Source organism: Somniosus microcephalus, chromosome 29, assembly GCF_052327205.1.
Source record: "Somniosus microcephalus isolate GS21.2 chromosome 29, FLI_Smic_1.0, whole genome shotgun sequence".
Taxonomy (NCBI): domain Eukaryota; kingdom Metazoa; phylum Chordata; class Chondrichthyes; order Squaliformes; family Somniosidae; genus Somniosus; species Somniosus microcephalus.
Window position 1 is genome coordinate 39,119,782 of NC_141015.1, and position 19,415 is coordinate 39,139,196.

The following is a 19,415-nucleotide window of genomic DNA, read 5'->3' on the forward strand; positions in this document are numbered from 1 at the left end:
GAGCCTGCACCGACACATAAGTTGAGTAGATTGGGACTCTACTCATTGGAGTTCTGAAGAATGAGAGGCGATCTTATTGAAACATATAAGATTGTGAAGGGGTTGGATCGAGTGGAAGCAGGGAGGATGTTCCCGATGATGGGTGAAACTAGAACTAGGGGGCATAGTCTTAGAATAAGGGGCTGCTCTTTCAAAACTGAGATGAGGAGGAACTACTTCACTCAGAGGGTGGTAGGTCCATGGAATATGCTGCCCCAAAAAGCTTTAGAAGCTACATCATTACATAAATTTAAAACAGAAATAGACAGTTTCCTAGAAGTAAAGGGAATAAAGGGTTACGGGGAGCGGGCAGGAATTTGGACATGAGTCTAGGTTCGGATCGGTCATGGCCCTGTGGGTAGCGGAGCGGGCCCAGGGGCCGGGTAGCCTGATCCTGCTCCTATTTCGTGTGTCTAATTCTGTTAGTTTCAGGAGATAGTTCTGTGATAGAGATTGGCGGTTAGGATCAGATCAGCCATGATCTTATTGAATGACGGAGCAGGCTCGAGGGGCCAATTGGCCTACTCCTGCTCCTATTTCTTATGTTCTTATGTTCTTAAAAGTACTGGTCAATAATCTAACCGTCCTGATATCACCATCTCGTGTGTGTCTCATTGGCACGTGCACTGGCAGCCCGATCCTGCACTGGGCTCGGCTGCAAGCTTAGGAAACCACTTGAAATGAACTGGAACATAGCAAATGTCCTGGAAAAAGTCCAAGGCAGTAATCCAATCTTGGGATTCACATGTCTGGTTGAAACAAATTAAGTTTTGATCTCATGGTTTGTCAGGTCAGCTGAATCCCTTGATGCTGAATCGTGGAAAATTCAGTGGGCGCATCATAACTGTGCCAACTCCACATGAGATCCATCGACCGGAATATCCTGATCCTGCTCTTTGATATGTTCCTTCATGTGCTTCCTTTTTCAGTGTTGTGATTAACTGGATGTCAATGGATTTTATATTCTAGGATAACAGGAATAGGAGGAGGCCATTCGGCCCCTCGATCATGTTCTGCCATTCAGTTAGACCATGGCTGATCTGTCTCTTAATTCAAGCTACTCACCTTAGTTCCGTAACCCTTAATAACCTTAATGCCCAACAAAAATCTATCAATTCTCATAACCCTTTGAGTCAAAACATTCCTTCTACCCTCCCCCCCACTTTTAAATGACTAGCATCAATCCTGAGTTTATTCTTCTTTGTTGCTGATTCAATGAGGAGTGGAACTAATCTTTCGCTATTTACCCTTTCAAAACTTTGAAATGACTCTATTAGATTCCACCTTAACCTTCACTGCTCCAGTGAATGCAGCCCTAGTTTTTCAGATCTCTCCTCATAATTACATCCTCGAATCCCTGGTACTATCCCAGTGAACCTATGTTGTATGTGACGTTTAAGGTCATTGGTAAAAGAACCAGAGGTGGAGATGAGGAAAATTTTTTTTTCACGCAGCGAGTTATGATGATCTGGAGTGCGCTGCCTGAAAGGGTGGAGGGAACAAATTCAACAATAACTTTCAAAAGGGAATTGGATAAATACTTGAAAGGGAAAAATGTGCAGGGCTATGGGGAAAGAGCAGCAGAGTGGGACTACAGGAAACTCTCGATTTACCGGCACCTAAATAACCGGAAATCTCTGTTAACCGGCAAAATGCAGGAGTAGGTTCAGCTAAGTTTTACTTCATGTTAGTGGCCGTTCCTGGATCTGTGGCTGTGTAACCGGGGTTCCTGCACCTGTTGCTATGCAACAGGGACGCCTGGATCTGTGGCCGGGGTTCCTGCACCTGTTGCTATGCAACAGGGATGCCTGGATCTGTGGCCGTGTACGCGGCTCTCGTACCTTTTACTATACCTCTCTGTAATCCGGACTTTTTGATAAACCGGCACCACGTCGGTCCCGTCGGGGCCGGATAAAAAAGTTTCCTGTAATTGGAGAGTTCTTTCAAAACTCCTGTGCTGTATCATTCGATGGTTCCATATAGATATCATTAATAAATATACGCATCGCAATGAAGTTTGCCCAAACACTTAGCTGGTCTGCAATGCATCTCTGAATGCCAAGAGGATGATGTGGCTATTTGTGGCAACAATGCGTCCAATAGCGTTTAAAATAATTACTCTTCGAGCGTGTCTTGGGTTTTCTGGGTTGTCTTTCACTGTGATAGTGAGTCGATATTCAGCGGTCTGCTCCCTATCCAATGGTTTGTTGACATAGATGACACCAATCTGTAACATAAGTCACGGGAGACATTAACGTGAGCAAGGAACCACAAGTAACCAATTCAGATACCCGTGCAGAAAGCATTTCTAATGGCACATCAGGGAAGATTACACTTTCAAATCCTGGAATGTTTACAATGTTTTGACTCCAGGGAAGAATGCTATAGAGTGAGCCATGCCGATGAGTCTTTTGATGCTTGAGATAGAATGTTTCTTTACACAATCGACACCAAAAATACTTCAGCAACAACTTGCATTTAGATAGCGCCTTTAACATAGTAAAAAGCCCCCAGACGCTTCGCAAGAGCGTAATGAGAAAAAAATTGATATCGAGCCAAGAAGGAGACATTAGGATAGGTGAGGTCTGTTTTAACGAGCATCTTAAAGGAGGAACGAGAGGCGGAGAGGTTGAGGGAGGGAATTTCCAGAGCTTAGGACCGAGATTGTTGAAGGCATGGCCGTTAAAGGAAGGCAGAGATCTCGGAGGGTTGCAGGGCTGGAGGAGGTTACGGAGATAGGGAGGGCCGAGGCCAGGGAGGGATTTGAACTGGAGATTGAGAATTTTGTCTGCTGGACTGGGAGCCAATGTAGGTCAGCGAGCACGGGGGGGGGGGCGGTGGGTGATGGGTGACTGAGACATCGTGCTTCATGTCTGCTTTACAATTAATATTAATCGTGTAACATCCATGCAATTAAGCCGATAAATGACTTAACTGTTTCATTGATAAAAAAGGCATTTTCGGTGTTTCCTGCCGTGATGCTGAAGGTGAGGAGAGCATTGCGGCCGCTGTCAATGTCAGTGGCCAGAACTCTGGCAACGGTTGTGGACGCGGCTGTGTTTTCACTGATGGTGCAGTTCAGCGGCATGTTCTGGAGCACGGGATCATTATCATTGACATCCAGGACACGCACTCCAACCAGTACCTGCGCAGAATAGAATCAAAGAATAGAATCACAGAATCTTACAGCACAAAAGGAGCCCATCGTGCCTGTGCCGGCTCTTTGAACGAGCTCTCCAATTAGTCCCACTCTCCTGCTCTTTCCCCATTGCCCTGCAATTTTCTTCCCTTCGAGTATTTATCCAATTCCCTTTTGAAAGTTACTATTGAATCTGCTTCCGCCGCCCTTTCAGGCAGCGCGTTCCAGATCACAACAACTCGCTGCGTAAAAAGAATTCTCCTCATCCTGCCCCTGGCACTTTGTCAATTATTTTAAATCTGTGTCCTCTGGTTACCGACCCTTCTGCCACTGGAAACAGTTTCTCCTTATTTACTCTATCAAAGCACTTCCTGATTTTGAAATCCTCTATTCAATCTTCCCCTTAACCGTCTCTGCTCCGAGGAGAACAACTCCAGCTTCTCCAGTCTCTCCACATAACTGAAGTCCCTCATTCCTGGAACCATTCTAGTAAATCTCCTCTGCACCCTCTCCAAGGCCTTGACATCCTTCCTAAAGTGCGGTGCCCAGAATTGATCACAATACTCCAGCTGAGTAATCAGTCACAGAAATAAGGGCGACAGTAGTATCAGCAGAATAAACGCTCTGGCCTCACTATCAGGTTTTGATCAATCTTATCCATATTAATATCTATCTTAAAAATCTTATGTCTGCATGCAGTTCCTCTCAACTTTTCCCATTATAAAACAGGGCTTAAGAGGCTAGGCTGGGTATTCTGTGGCGAGTGTCTCACCTCCTGACTCCCCAAAGCCTTTCTACCATCTACAAGGCACAAGTCAGGAGTGTGATGGAATACTCTCCACTTGCCTGGATGAGTGCAGCTCCAACAACACTCAAGAAGCTCGACACCATCCAGGACAAAGCAGCCCGCTTGATTGGCACCCCATCCAGCACCTTAAACATTCACTCCCTCCACCACCAGCGCACCGTGGCTGCAGTGTGTACCATCTACAAGATGCACTGCAGCAACTCACCAAGGCTTCTTCGGCAGCACCTCCCAAACCCGCGACCTCTTCCACCTAGAAGGACAAGGGCAGCAGGCGCAGTGGAACACCACCACCTCCAAGTTCCCCTCCAAGTCACACACCATCCTGACTTGGAAATATATCGGCCGTACCTTCATCGTCGCTGGGTCAAAATCCTGGAACTCCCTCCCTAACAGCACTGTGGGAGCACCTTCACCACACGGACTGCAGCGGTTCAAGAAGGCGGCTCACCACCACCTTCTCAAGGGCAATTAGGGATGGGCAATAAATGCTGGCCTTGCCTGCGAGGCCCACATCCCATAAAGGAATAAAAAAAAAGATAGAACATGGCTAGGAGTTTAAAGGATTCTTCAATTAAAGTTTGTACCTGACCATAAAGACGGATATGTAATTGGGTTAAAGTGTTTTGTAGGTGATCTGAGGAGGCATTTGAGTCTGTAACATTAAAGTAGGCATCTCATTGTTTTGCTTTAGGTCCGTAGGGGTGTTTCAGGATCTTCAATTCAATTGCTCAGTGAATCAGCAGATCGGGAACAGAAATTCAGTTTTATGCTGAAACAGACTCAAATTATCCTGGCACGTTATTTTTTGGCGGTGGGGGAAAGGGGAATAATCCTGGAGCCATTGACAGGAAGCTTCTTCCAGCCATGGACCTCTTCGGGGTGTTGGTGGGCAGCGGCTGTCCGACCTTGGGCCACAATTCCTGAAAATTCCTAAAGGCTGAAATAATGGCCTGTGCCTGTATTGTGCAAGGATTACCGAAAGAAAAGAGAGAAACAAAGAGCGAAGGAAAAAGAAAAGGAAAGAACAAAGGAAGGAAAGGCAGAAAGAAAGTAAGAAAAAAATTAAGAGAAAGAGAGAGAGAGAAGGAAAGAAAGAGAGAAAGTGAGTGCGAGAGAGAGAGAGAAAGGGAGAGGGAGAACAAGAGAAAGAAAGAAAGAAGGCAGACATCTTTAATATCTTCAGAAAATGCTGGAAATACTCAGCAGGTCAGGCAGCATCTGTGGAGAGAGAAAGAGTTAACGTTTCAGGTCGATGGTTCTGACGAAAGGTCACAGACCTGAAATGTTAACTCTGTTCCTCTCTCCACAGATGCTGCCTGACCTGCTGAGTATTTCCAGCATTTTCTGTTTTTATTTCAGATTTCCAGCATCTGCAGTATTGTGCTTTGGTATCTTTAATATCTTGTTTGAAGAGCTGAGGACAAAGGCCAGTGCACGGAGAGACATACATGGAGTCACCTGCTTATCCTTACTCACAGAACAGGCTATTGCCCGATAGCAACTACTGCCCAAATACTTGTGCGATTTACCAGAAGTGAAAGTTGGTGACAGGAATATATCAAAACAATTAGTCGGGAGTACGAACAGGCTAAGGACTGACCGTACTGCTCAGTGCTGGTGTTCCTCTGTCTTTGCCCATAATGGTTATGTTATAAAATGCAACACTCTCCCGATCTAACTCAGCATCTCTTCTCACACGAAGCTCCCCTTCCACTGGAGAAATAACAAACTCATCTGTAGAGGTAAAAAAGGAGCGTTAGTTGGAAAAACTGCCGCTGTTGCTCAGGCAGCAACTGCAGAACACACAAAAACCAGTGTGCGTAAAATTCCACTGGGATTGCACAGAGTGACGCTGATGTAAGGCACTGCGCTTGTCATAATCTTCTGTTTCTACTGTGGTGACTTCGCCCTACTTCTTTCCTCTGCTTTCTACCATTTTGCAAAATGATATAACCCTCATGTGCTGAGCCAGTTGCCCACCTGCCCACCCCGAGATCTCTCGCAATCGCATTGCGTACGTGACATGCACAGTACGGTAGAAATGAGGAAACAAATGACCTTCGAAGGAAGGCTTTTTATATTAACAAAATGTTCTCAATGCAACGAGACCTGGGTGTCCTTGTGCACCAGTCGCTGAAGGTAAGCATGCAGGTGCAGCAGGCGGTTAAGAAGGCAAATGGTATGTTGGTCTTCGTAGCGAGAGGGTTTGAGTACAGGAACAAGAATGTCTTGCTGCAGTTGTACAGGGCCTTGGTGAGACCACACCTTGAGTATTGTGTGCAGTTTTGGTCACCTTACCTGAGGAAGGACGTTCTTGCCATGGAGGGAGTGCAGCGAAGATTCACCAGGCTGATACCTGGGATGGCAGGAATGACGTATGAGGAGAGATTGGGTCGATTGGGCTTGTACTCGCTGGAGTTTAGAAGATTGAGAGGGGATCTCATCGAAACCTATAAAATTCTGTCAGGCCTGGACAGACTAGATGCAGGAAGGATGTTTCTGATGGCCGGGGAGTCCAGAACTAGGGGTCATAGTCTAAGGATAAGGGGTAAGCCATTTAGGACAGAGATGAGGAGGAATTTCTTCACCCAGAGAGTGGTGAACCTGTGGAATTCTCTACCAAAGAAGGCAGTGGAGGCCAGTTCATTAAATATATTTAAGAAGGAGTTGGATATATTTCTTAAGGCTAAAGAGATCAAGGGATATGGGGAGAAGGCAGGAACAGGGTACTGAATTTGGATGATCAGCCATGATCTCATTGATTGGCGGAGCAGGCTTGAGGGGCCGAATGGCCTACTCCTGCTCCTATCTTCTATGTTTCTATGTTTCTACTTAAAGGGGAATTGTTCTTTTATAAATTGCCACATATGGCTCTTTGAATATTAATGATTCTGTCCCTCACGGACAACTCGAAGGGCCTATCTCCTGCTCCTGTTTCTTAAGTTCTTAGCTCCTCCTTCCTCTAATGGGCACAGAGTTCTCTGCTACTGATCGGCTTCGACCAGCAATCTTGGGTAACTCCTGAAGACCAAGACGCGGCTTAGACATTTGCAAAAACTGTGACTGAACTGAATGAACGCATTCTGCCTGCACAACTCCGCCGCACTTGTGTCCCTCCTCACTGGTGGAAGTCATCTACTCTTGATCGGTTTAAGCTTAAAAAGATTAGGGATCTGTGAAGTTTCAGAATCCCCGAATCACAGTTGCTTGCATGTTCTTAAGAAATTCCTTTGCCCCCCCCCACCCCCCGTCTTACTGGAGATACTGGTCTATTCAATACTTCATCTCGTCCTATCAGCATATCCTTCTGTGTGTCAGCCGTGGCTCAGTGGGTAGCACCCTCGCCTCTGAGTCAGAAGGTTGTGAGTTCAAGCCCCCACCTGCTCCAGAGACTTGAGTTCAAAAATCTAGGCCGACACTCCCAGTGCAGTGCTGAGGGGGTGCTGCACTGGCAGAGGCGCTGTCTTTTGGATGAGATGTTAAATGAGGCCCCGTCTGCTCTCTCAGGTGGGCGTAAAAGATACCACGGCCACTATTCGAAGAACAGCAAGGGCGTTCTCCCCCGGTGTCCTGGGGCCAATATTTGCAATATTTGTCCCTCAATCAACATCACTAACACAGATTATCTGGTCATTATCACATTGCTGTTTGTGGGAGCTTGCTGTGTGCAAATTGGCTGCTGCATTTCCTGCATTGTTTCTGTGCTGTAGACTTGATGTAACTTGATGTCAGCTTTAGACAAGATCAAGACTCTGCTTTCCAATTGTCTCTTTTCATTAAATGCTTAAGCTGAGGTTCCTCTCGTTGCCGGACTAAGCACAGATTCAAGAGGGAAAGTTCATAGTTTTTCATTCACAATAAAATAATTGAAAGTGTAGCCAGCCTTGCCATGATGTGGTGAGATAGCACATTGAAACAGGCCTAGCAACGCTCCCAGGTTGGGGCAGGAGCCTCTCACAGATCACGATCTCCTGACTGTTTTGATGATAATTTCAGCCATTTAACTTGCTTTATTGGGTTGGAAGTTGGAATGTTTTTCCACTGCTTAAGTCCAGTTTCTATTGAGAGTAAAAGAATGTTCCGGCGAATAGGCTTTCCCAGCATTCATAGCAGTAAAGAAGGTCCTCTCTTCATTCTGTAAACCCTCCGGCCATGGCCTTGTACTGGAAAGAGGATGTCTTCATTATGCATAGCAAGAGATTTGCTGATTTAAGAAACACCGCAATCAGACAATGAGCAGTTTCACAAAACCTTTGATCGTCTTGTGTCCGCCAGAAATTATTTTCTTGATTAATATTTTTCCTGCAACTGAATCTAAAACTTAGATGAGACGTTAAACCGAGGCCCCGCCTGCTCTCTCGGGTGGACGTAAAAGATCCCACGCCCACTATTTCAAAGAAGAGTAGGGGAGTTCTCCCCGGTGTCCTGGGGCCAATATTTATCCCTCAATCAACATCACTAAAACAGATTATCTGGTCATTATCACATTGCTGTTTGTGGGAGCTTGCTGTGTGCGAATTGGCTGCCGTGTTTCCTACATTACAACAGTGACTACACTTCAAAAAAAAAGTACTTCATTGGCTGTAAAGTGCTTTGGGATGTCCTGAAGTCGCGAAAGGCGCTATAGAAATGCAAATCTTTCTTTCCTTTTCTTCTATTCCTTCCTCCCTCCTGTGCTTATCCAGCTTCCCCTTAAATGCAACCATGCTATTCACCTCAACTACTCCAGAAACTAAACCCACAAATTTTAATTATTTTATATTGAGCCCATTAAGTTAATATTTCTTGTAGTGGGTGCAGATCATTGATTAGCCACCATGCTTTATAGACTGCGTGAATTATTTTGCTGGAACTTACTAAGGGGATCTCCTGCTATGATGCTATATTCTACTTGGCCATTCGGGCCCGAGTCTTCATCTTCTGCAAGGAATGTCCACACTCTTGGACCTGGTTGACCCTCAGTGATGTCAAATGGACCCTCGTAAGGATGAAGAAACCTTGGTGTCACATCATTGATATCATTCACATTGACAATTACCTACAACAGGAGGAAAAACAGATTTACTATTTAAGTTCTAGCGATTTAAACACGTATGTTTTAAGAGGGAACTCAGTTTCGATCTCAGTCTTGAACATTGACTAAATTGTCCTCCAATCGGAGAGGTGGAATCAAAGGTTCTTTCTGTCCGATAACCCAAGGGTGTCTCATATATCTTGTGTTGTGCACTAAAAGCGGAAGTTTACGAGACTGGACAAGCGCAATCATTGGTCGACCCCAATGGTCAAACAAAGCCACGTTTCCACTTTGCCATTGGCTGGAGGTGAAGAGAGAAAGGTCAGTGGCCAAGATTTGATAGGAGGCTCATCCAGAGGCTGCTGTGACACTAAACAATCAATAATTCGGATCGGTTAGTCACCGCAGCTTGAGATAGATGGGGTGAAAAATAGAGTCACGCCCCCTTTGGGGTGCTACTTTTAGCGCCCTGGAAAAATTAGCGCCCCGCGACCGAAATTGAGTAGTAGCGCCCCAAGGGGGAAGCGGGGTGCTACTGGAAGCGCCCCACCTCCCTCTTGGGGTGCTGCGAGGGAATATTGCGGCGCTACATGCCACGGTACTATAGACCTTCCTCTCCTTCTTAAAGGGGAGGGGCCTTGTGCAGCGCGACCCGGGGCCCAGCTGGGCCCCCGGGAATCGGGATTGCCGGCAAAAGAGCCCGGTACTCAAGAGAAGTGCCGGGCTCATGGAGCGCAGCCAGCACTCCGCGGGGAGTACTCAGGAGGCCAAGGACGGCAGCGGAGGCAGGTGCTGGCAGGCGGCCAGCAACAAAAATGGCCGCCTGGCACCTCGCCTTTAAATAGCGCCTCCCAGGCCGCAGGTAGGCCCCCCCCTGACCCCGTCGGACATAGCGTCCGGCGGTGAGTCAGGGGCCGCTACCAAAGATCGCGGCCGGGGCGCTGCACACGGCGATGACATCATCGCCGGCGGTGTAGCGCCGCGGGGTGCTAATGGTCAGCGCCGCCGCTAACCTCCCGCTGAATTTCGTGGGAGTTAAGCTGTGTACGTGTGGTCCATGAGTCTCCATAGTGAGCTAGGTGACCCAAGAAACCAAAGAAAATCTTGGACACTTCTGGTCTAGTGCAGTGGCGTACCAACTTGCTGCACCAGTAGAGGACAAGTTCCTGACCTCAACCACGTGGCATCAAATGGAGGTGAGCGAGTCTGCGTCATCTTTGAACATCTCTTCAACATCCTGCCTCAGAGCGCTAACAGGTGAACCAAATGGAGGGGAAAATCAGCCGGGGTGTAAAACCGTCAACTGACCCAAATCTATTAGCTACCTGCCAGGTGGGTTCGCTTAAAATTAGGGCTATGGTGCTGTTCGAGATTGAGGCAGAGGGGCTCTTATTTACAATTTATTCCTCAAAATAACAGAGTTCACAGCATTAAATGTTAGATGTTCACAGATATATTAAGCATACAGTAATGATAAATATTAACAATAACTAAACATACATTTACCAACAGCACTTATCGGCAAAACCTCGAGGTTTCAGCCCGGTGAATCCAGACAAGCTACAGCTCCAAGCTCGGGTTGGTCAGACCTTAAATCGAATTCTAAAGTATCTGTCCCCAGCACATACTTTTTATACCCTTTTGTCACAACTCATACGCGACAATCCGCGTGTTCCACAGCGTCACCTGATGCACCTCCCCAACTTTGTTGAGTTATTGATGGTTTCACTCTGGTTACACCTGCCAATCAAATAATTAGGCTGAAAGACAGTTAGAGAACACCACCACCTCAAGTCACACACCATCCCAACTTAGAAATATATCGGCTGTTCCTCCATCGTCGCTGGGTCAAAATCCTGGAATTCCCTCCCTAACAGCACTGTGGGAGCACCTTCACCACACGGACTGCAGCGGTTCAAGAAGGCGGCTCACCACCACCTTCTCAAGGGGCAATCAGGGATGGGCAATAAATGCTGGCCTTGCCAGCGACGCCCACATTCAGTGAATGAATTAAAAAATAGGACTGCTGGAGATACCGATGAGGCCTCATCAAGGCCCCAAAAACAGCAATGAGATGAATGGCCAGTGTTATGAATCTTATGATCCATTAAGAAAGACTCATGAAATAACACTTGACGGCCAGCTGGTGGTGCCGTCCAAGGGGTATAAATACTCGGACGTGGGCCCAGCTTGCCCAGGACATTTTGTAAACAGGAACTAGTGAAAGATAACTAGACCTCCATGTTTTGAAACAAGTTGATTAAAGCCTTGCTTTATACTCGAACCAAGTGCGTAGTGAGTTTTATTACATCAGCCAGTAAATCTATTTTTGGTGGCGATCATTGAGAGAGGTGTGCATCTCCTTCCAATACTGCCAGAGGGTCATTTACATCCACCCGAAGAGGCAGAAAGGGCCTTCGGTAAATGTTTCATCCAAAGTACTGTTCCTCCGATAATGAAGCCTCCCCGCAGCAGTGCACTAGAATGTCAGCCTAAATGATCTGCTCAAGCCTTGGGACAGGGAGCTTGGACCCACAACCATCTGCCTCCAAGGCGAGTGTGCTACCAACTGAGTCACACTGGCATTCTACCACTGCTCTCAGAGATCCATGCAATATGGCACCGGGTTGGGTGTTAGCTTTGCCAGAAATGTTTTGTCAGCGACACACACCTCATCGATTCGCCTCAGAAATACGACATTTCCAGAGAAACCAAAGCATTTAGAATAAGCTTTAGATTGGAGGAGTGGGTGGTGCACTGGGTTACAGTACTTTCTTGTCATCTGTGAAATCTGGGTTTGAATCCAAATGGGATGGAAGATACCCCTCTGACAGCTGCAAGAGTCTTTGTAAAGTCGTCACCTGAGGGCCGATTCTGCACTCCTGTGTTTCCAGTGGGGAGAGCGGCACTTGAAGGGAGCGCATGGTAAGAAATCCTGAGCCTGCAGCTCGTGAATTTCCCTATACAGTAACCTCTTTCTTATCCGGCACCTACAGGACCAGGATGGTGCCGGTTGATGAAAAATTCTGGATAACAGAGAGGTCTACCTACTGACATGAATCAGTCATTCATGAAAGAAAGACTTATGAAATAATACTGAGCGGCCTGCGTGTGGCGCTGTCCAGGGAGAGTATAAATACTCGGGCACGGGCCCAGCTTGCGCAGGACATTCTTAACAGGAACTAGTGAAGGACACAACTAGACCTCCATGTTGTAAAACAGTTGATTAAAGCTTTGTTCAACGCTTAGACCAAGTGCCGAGTAGTTTTTTTATGTCAGCTACCAAGGCAATTTTTAACACAAACAAAGATAAAAACCACTGACTAACTCGGCCACTGCGGGAGACTCGGACTGGGCAAAAACGAGTGCTGGATGGATTCGGCAAGATTACTGGCTATCTATTTTGCCGGTTATTAAAGTATTCCGGATGATTAAGTGCCGTTTAAACAAGAGTTTACTGTATTATCATGGACTGCACCCCCATGGTGTCCCGCCATGTTCTCCCTGTGATTATACTGCCTGACGTAAGAAAAGTACTAGGCACTTGGTCTAAGCGTTAAACAAAGCTTTAATCAACTGTTTTTCAACATGGAGGTCTAGTTGTGTCCTTCACTAGTTCCTGTTAAGAATGTCCTGAGCAAGCTGGGCCCATGCCTGAGTATTTATACTCTCTCTGGACAGCGCCACCCGCAGGCCGCCCAGTATTATTACATAAGTCATTTTAACATGAATGACAAGAGTCATGTCACTGCCCACTGAGGCATGGCATCGGTCCTCTAATTTCTTGTGTCCCAACTTTTTAAAAAAATCGCCCAAAAAGTTGGTATGAAATTGGCACACACTCACTGAGAGAGGTCACAGAAAAGGATAATCAGTAAGAAAATGAAGGAATGTTCATAGTGGTATGGACCAAAATAAATTGCAGGGACTGTGCGGATGGTTTGGAACAGTGTTGTGTTGCTAGTCTTTTACTTTTAGCCTCAATGAACAGTTGGGTCTTGTCTCAAAGCATTTCTCTGGTATGAATTGTTTACAAGCCATTTCCGTTACCCAGAAGCACTTACTGTGGCAGTGGAGGTCAGGCGCCGGACTGGATTTGGACACTGGTCAGTGGCTGTAATGATGAGCGTGTAGCGGCCGTGGCATATCTCGTAGTCCAATTCCTTTACTGTCTTGATCCGACCCTAGAACAAGGAAGCAATACAACTACATCTATTCTCTGTCCTTTGGACATCCTAGGAACTTTGTATGCAATCTTCTTAATGCGGCAAGAGAATGGACACTTCCGCCTGCTCGCCTAATGTTAAACATGACCAGCCCATGGAGCAGAGTTCGGTACATGCTTCCAATGCGTAGAATAGAGCTTGCAGTATAACTGCAGTCTGAAAAGATTATCCATATATGAAGGAACTTTTAGGTCAGATCAGGGCCCCGATTATAACCCCGTTCCTCCAGCCCATCCAGCGAGAATGGTCCGAGGAAGGGGTTAAAATTGTAAACTTATACCTGCGGCTTCCAACCCGCTGCCTTGCCGGCTGTTGAAGTTTTTATCTCCCAAATCAGGCCATCGACAAGGCTCCCACAAAAGGCAGGCGGGGGCCTAGTTAACGTTCAAAAGTCGCGGCCCGGTGACATCAGGGGAGTCCCGCGCTGTCGGCTGCCCGGCAACTGATCCAAAGCTGGAGGCGCCGACTGGCCAAGGTAAGTAGAACATAAGCAGCAGGAGTCGGTCATTCGGCCCCTCGAGCCTGCTCCGCCATTCAATAACATCATGGCTGATCATCGACCTCAACTCCACTTTCCCGCCCGAGTCACATATCCCTCGATTGCCCTAGAGTCCAAAAATCTATCTACCTCTGGCTTGAATATATTCAACAGGTATTAAAGATCTGCTCCATTTAGAACTCCTTGTGGGCCAGGAGGCTCCCTCCCCAGGTCCCTCAAGGAGTCACTGGGCCATACGTCCACCTGAGAGAGCAGACGGTTTAACGTCTCATTCGAAAGACAGCCCCTCCGACAGTGCAGCACCCCCTCAGCACCGCACTGGAGTGTCAGCATAAGAACAGCCACTGCACTTCAGAGTAAATCATTGTATGTGAAGCACTTTGTGATAAGTCACTATATAAATGCAAGTCTTCCTTTCTGATAGAACATGTTTACAAATTGGATAAAGATACTGAACAGAGGCATTCTTCATGACTACATTCATTATTTGACCACACATGGTGACCCATGCTGATTCCCGCACTCCCTCTCTCTTCCAATTGTAACCTTTAATACTCACGGTGATACTGTGGATAGTGAACGTGTCATCGATATTCCCTTCCACAATGGCGTATGTAATGGTTCCATTGAGGCCTTCATCCTGATCTGTTGCATTCACCATCATGTTGAACGAATTCAAGGTTGATGGCCCTTCATCCAAGGTGACGTCATATTGTTGTTGCCGAAATGCAGGATAATTGTCATTTTCATCCAAAATACTTACAAGCACTGTAGTTGTCGCCTGCAATAAACAGAACGCAGGCTTAGTCATAGAATCAGACAGCACAGAAGGAGGCCATTCAGCCCATCGTGCCTGTGCCGGCTCTTTGAAAGATCTCTCCAATTAGTTCCACTCCCCCGCTCTTTGCCCAGAGCCCTGCAAATTTTTTCCTTTTCAAGTATTTATCCAATTCCTTTTGGAAAGTCACTATTGAATCTGCTTCCACCGCCCTTTCAGGCAGCGCATTCCAGATCATAACAACTCGCTGCGTAAAAAAAATTCTCCTCAGCTACTCTCTGGTTCTTTTGTCAATTACCTTAAATCTGTGTCCTCTGGTTACCGACCCTCCTGCCACTGGAAACAGTTCCTCCCGATTTACTATCAAAACCATTCAAGATTTTGGACACTTTGGCAGCACCTCCCAAACCCGCGACCCTCTACCACCTAGAAGGACAAGGGCAGCAGGCGCATGGGAACACCACCACCTCCAAGTTCCCCTCCAAGTCTCACACCATCCTGACTTGGAAATATATCGGCCGATCCTTCATCGTCGCTGGGACAAAATCCTGGAACTCCCTCCCTAACAACACTGTGGGAGTACCTTCACCACACGGACTGCAGCGGTTCAAGAAGGCGGCTCACCACCACCTTAAGGGCAATTAGGGATGGGCAATAAATGCTGGGCTTGCCAGCGATGCCCACATCCCAGGAATGAATAAAAATCCCACTTTGATCTTTGGACTAAATTAGCCATTTTCGTGAAGATGCAAAAAAACACCCGTCATATCAACAAACACACTTAGGGGGTAGATTTTGACGTTGTGCGATAGTGAGTCGGCAGCCCCTTTTACATCTCTCCCCATTTTTATTTCCATTGACTTCAATGGGAGAGATGTTGCACAAAGCCAAATCACTCCCCCCAGTCTGTAGCCTGGCTTGACAGGTCTCGCATTGCAACAGTATTGGTTTTGTACTAATGTTACTGGCACTAAAAAAAAAATGGTCTAATCCAGTAATTAAGGAATTAAGTAATAGTGGAAGAAATTAAGGACTGAAGTAATGAAGGAAGTATTAGTGAAGAAGGACTACCTGCTTTTATACAGTGCTTTATCACACCATCGAAACAAAGCCCTGGTTAGACCACACCTGGAGCACTGGGAGCAGTTCTGGGCACCACACCTTAGGAAGGATATATTGGCCTTAGAGGGAGTGCAGCGTAGGTTTACCAGAATGATACCTGGACTCCAAGGGTTAAGTTACGGGGAGAGATTACACAAATTAGGGTTGTATTCCATGGAATTTAGAAGGTTAAGAGGTGATCTGATCGAAGTTTTCAAGATATTAAGGGGAACAGATAGGATAGACATAGAGAAACTATTTCCGCTGGTTGGGGATTCTCGGACTAGGGGGTATCGTCTAAAAATTAGAGCCAGACCTTTCAGGAGTGAAATTGGTAAACACTTCTACACACAAAGGGTGGTAGAAGTTTGGAACTCTCTTCCGCAAACGGCAGTTGATGCTAGATCAATTGTTAATTTTAAATCGGAGATTGATAGCTTCTTGTTAACCAATGTTATTAAGGGATATGGGGCAAAGGCGGGTATATGGAGTTAGATCGCAGGTCGGCCATGATCACATTGAATGACGGAACAGGTACGAGGATCTAAATGGCCTCCTCCTGTTCCTATGTCCCTAACTCAAACTTGCTTAACACAATAAATTACCTCTGGAGCAACGTTACATAGACGATGTTATGCAAGAATGGATTGCTTCTACGAGAGGAATGGTCTCCATGGATAAAGCCCCATTGATATCCATTCATGGTCATGGTCATATTATTGTCTAGCAAATTCAGAGCAATAATGGTGGAGGGAAGACTTACTTCTGATGTTTAAAAAAAAAATTCTGTCAACAACAATAACTTGTATTTATATAGCGCCTTTAACGTAGTAAAACGTCCCAAGGCGCTGCACAGGAGTATTTTAAGACAAAAAAATTTGACACCGATCCACAGAAGGAGAAATTAGGGCAGGTGACCAAAAGCTTGGTCAAAGAGGTAGGTTTTAAGGAGCGTCTTAAAGGAGGAAAGAGAGGTAGCGAGGCAGAGAGATTTAGGCAGGGAATTCCAGAGCTCAGGGCCCAGGCAACAGAAGGCACGGCTACCAAAGGTGGAGCGATTATAATCAGGGATGCTCAAGAGGGCAGAATTAGAGGAACGCAGTGATCTCGGGGGGGCGTTGTGGGGCTGGAGGAGATTACACAGATAGGAAGGGGCGCGGCCATGCAGGGATTTGAAAACAAGGATGAGAATTTTGAAATCGAGGCGCTGCTTAACCGGGAGCCAATGTAGGTCAGCGAGCACAGGGATGATGGGCGAACGGGACTTGGTGCGAGTTAGGACACGGGCAGCCAAGTTTTGGATCACCTCAAGTTTACGTAGGGTAGAATGTGGGAGGCCAGCCAGGAGTGCGTTGGAATAGTCAAGTCTAGAGGTAACAAAGGCATGGATGAGGGTTTCAGCAGCGGATGAGCTGAGGCAAGGGCGGAGATGGGCGATGTTACGGAGGTGGAAGTAGGCGGTCTTAGTTATGCTGCGGATATGTGGTTGGAAGCTCATTTCAGGGTCGAATGTGACACCAAGGTTGTGAACAGTGTGGTTCAGCCTCAGACAGATGTTTGGGAGAAGGATATAGTCAGTGGCTAGGGAACGGAGTTGGTGGCGGGGACCGAAAACAATGGCTTCAGTCTTCCCAATATTTAACTGGAGAAAATTTCTGCCCCTCCAGAACTGGATGTCGGACAAGCAGTCTGACAATTTAGAGACAGTGGACGGGGTCGAGAGAAGAAGTAGTGAGGTAGAGCTGGGTGTTGTCAGCGTACATGTGGAAACTGATGCTGTGTTTTCGGATGATGTCACCAATGGGCAACATGTAGATGAGAAATAGGAGGAGGTCAAGGATAGATCCTTGGGGGACACCAGAGGTAACAATGCGGGAGCAGGAAGAGAAGCTGTTGCAGGTGATTCTCTGGCTACGATGAGATAGATAAGAATGGAACGAGGCGAGTGCAGTCCCACCCAGCTGGACGACGGTGGAGAGGCACTGGAGAAGGATGGAGTGGTCAACCGTGTCAAAGGCTGCAGACAAGTCAAAAAGGACGAGGAGGGATAGTTTACCTTTGTCACAGTCAGAAAGGGTGTCATTTGTGACTTTGATGAGAGCTATTTCGGTACTGTGGCAAGGTCGGAAACCTGATTGGAGGGATTCGAACATGGAGTTGCGGGAAAGATGGGCATGGATTTGGGAGGTGACAACACGTTCAAGGACTTCGGAGAGGAAAGGGAGGTTGGAGATGGGGCGGTAGTTTGCAAGGACGGAGGGGTCAAGGGTTGTTTTTTTGTCCTCTAATGTACCAAAGGATTTATTCGCTCATCTTCCTTCCAAACGCAGCAAATGGGCAATATCAATGCCACGCCATAAAGACTTCAATTCTTCATCTGGCAGATGGCACAGTCAAGAACGACACTGCACGCAGACTGAAGCCGCACAGAGGACATCCTCTGGTAGTGAATAACACAAGGTTACAGCAGTCAAAGCAACTGACCTTCGGGATTTATTATTCATCTCGAGCAGAATTGAGCAACTGTTGCACCAAGTTCACGAATTGCTGAAAATCCGTCAATTGCAGGAGCGAGTTTTTCTCCTCATAAATAGACTCAATGAATCATTTGACTGGACTGTCGGCTTCTGTGACAAGTATCAGAGGAGTATGACAAAGGTTCAGTTAGAGCTGCAGGCCATGAGTGCCAGATCCAATTTGCAGTAAAAGTCAAAATAGTGGTACAGGAAACTCTCGATTTACCGGCACCTAAAATAACCGGAAATCTCTGTTAACCGGCAAAATTCAGGAGTAGGATCAGGTAAGTTTTACTTCATATTAGTGGCCGTTCCTGGATCTGTGGCCGTGTAACCGGGGTTCCTGCACTTGTTGCTAAGCAACAGGGACGCCTGGATCTGTGGCTGTGTACGGGGCTCTTGTACCTTTTACTATAACTCTCTGTAATCCGGACTTTTTGATAAATCGGCACCACGCCGGTCCTGTCGGTGCCGGATAAAAAAAGAGTTTCCTGTTATTTTTTTTCCAGTGATGTTGGTTGACAGTCAAATCTTGGCCAAGACATTGGGGAGAACTCCCCTGCTTTTCTTTGATTAGTGCCGTGGGGATCTTTTACATCCGCCTGTGAGGGCAGACGGGGCCTGTGTTCAACGTCTCACCAGAAACCCCGACGAGCCATTGTATTCTGGGTGTCTGCGTTAGTTAGTGAATCCGGCAAGTTTGCTTTGGGTTCTCACCGGTGGCACGGGACATGTGCAGAGAGCCGGCGCGCTTTCAGTCAAATCATTTAAAAGCTTCAGTCCGTAAGGGTGACCCCGAGTTTCTGATTGCCTGTCATTTTAATTCACCGCCCCATTCCCACTCGGATCTCACCATCCGCGGCCTCTTGCATTGTTCCACGGAAGCTCAGCGTAAGCTCGAGGAACAGCACCTCATCTTCCGATTAGGCACTTTACAGCCTTCCGGACTCAATATCGAGTTCAACAACTTCAGATCATAACCTCGGCCCCTATTATATTTTTATATATTTTTTATCCACACCTTTGGTTTATGCCTTTTCCTTTTTTTTTCTCTCCCCATGGCATCTGTCTTTCACTCTGCCAGCGTATTTCACACTTCATCTAGAGCCATCATTTGTCTCTTTTACCTGTCCTATTACTGTGGTGTATGTGCCTTTAAGAGCAATTATGGTGTATGTGCCTTTAAGAGCCCCAGGTGTGCGTAATGCCGGTAATTGCCACTTGGGCTATATAAGCCTGTGTATTGTGTATATCCTTTAGAAACCCCCCCCAGACTTGCTTAGTAAATACCTATG

At 46.7% G+C, this 19,415-nt stretch overlaps 1 protein-coding gene across 1 annotated transcript in view; it reads right to left on the bottom strand.

The window, feature by feature from the left end:
- Window positions 1-19,415, bottom strand: part of LOC147098673 (cadherin-23-like) — a 229,320-nt gene that overhangs the window by 86,892 nt on the left and 123,013 nt on the right. Inside the window, exons 4-9 of the mRNA XM_085970674.1 lie at window positions 14,285-14,506; window positions 13,065-13,184; window positions 8,844-9,024; window positions 5,587-5,720; window positions 2,975-3,184; window positions 2,159-2,266 (exon numbers count right to left, since the gene is read on the bottom strand). Of these exons, the coding sequence (XP_085826800.1) occupies window positions 2,159-2,266; window positions 2,975-3,184; window positions 5,587-5,720; window positions 8,844-9,024; window positions 13,065-13,184; window positions 14,285-14,506 (975 nt within the window). The remainder of the gene's footprint in view (window positions 1-2,158; window positions 2,267-2,974; window positions 3,185-5,586; window positions 5,721-8,843; window positions 9,025-13,064; window positions 13,185-14,284; window positions 14,507-19,415) is intronic.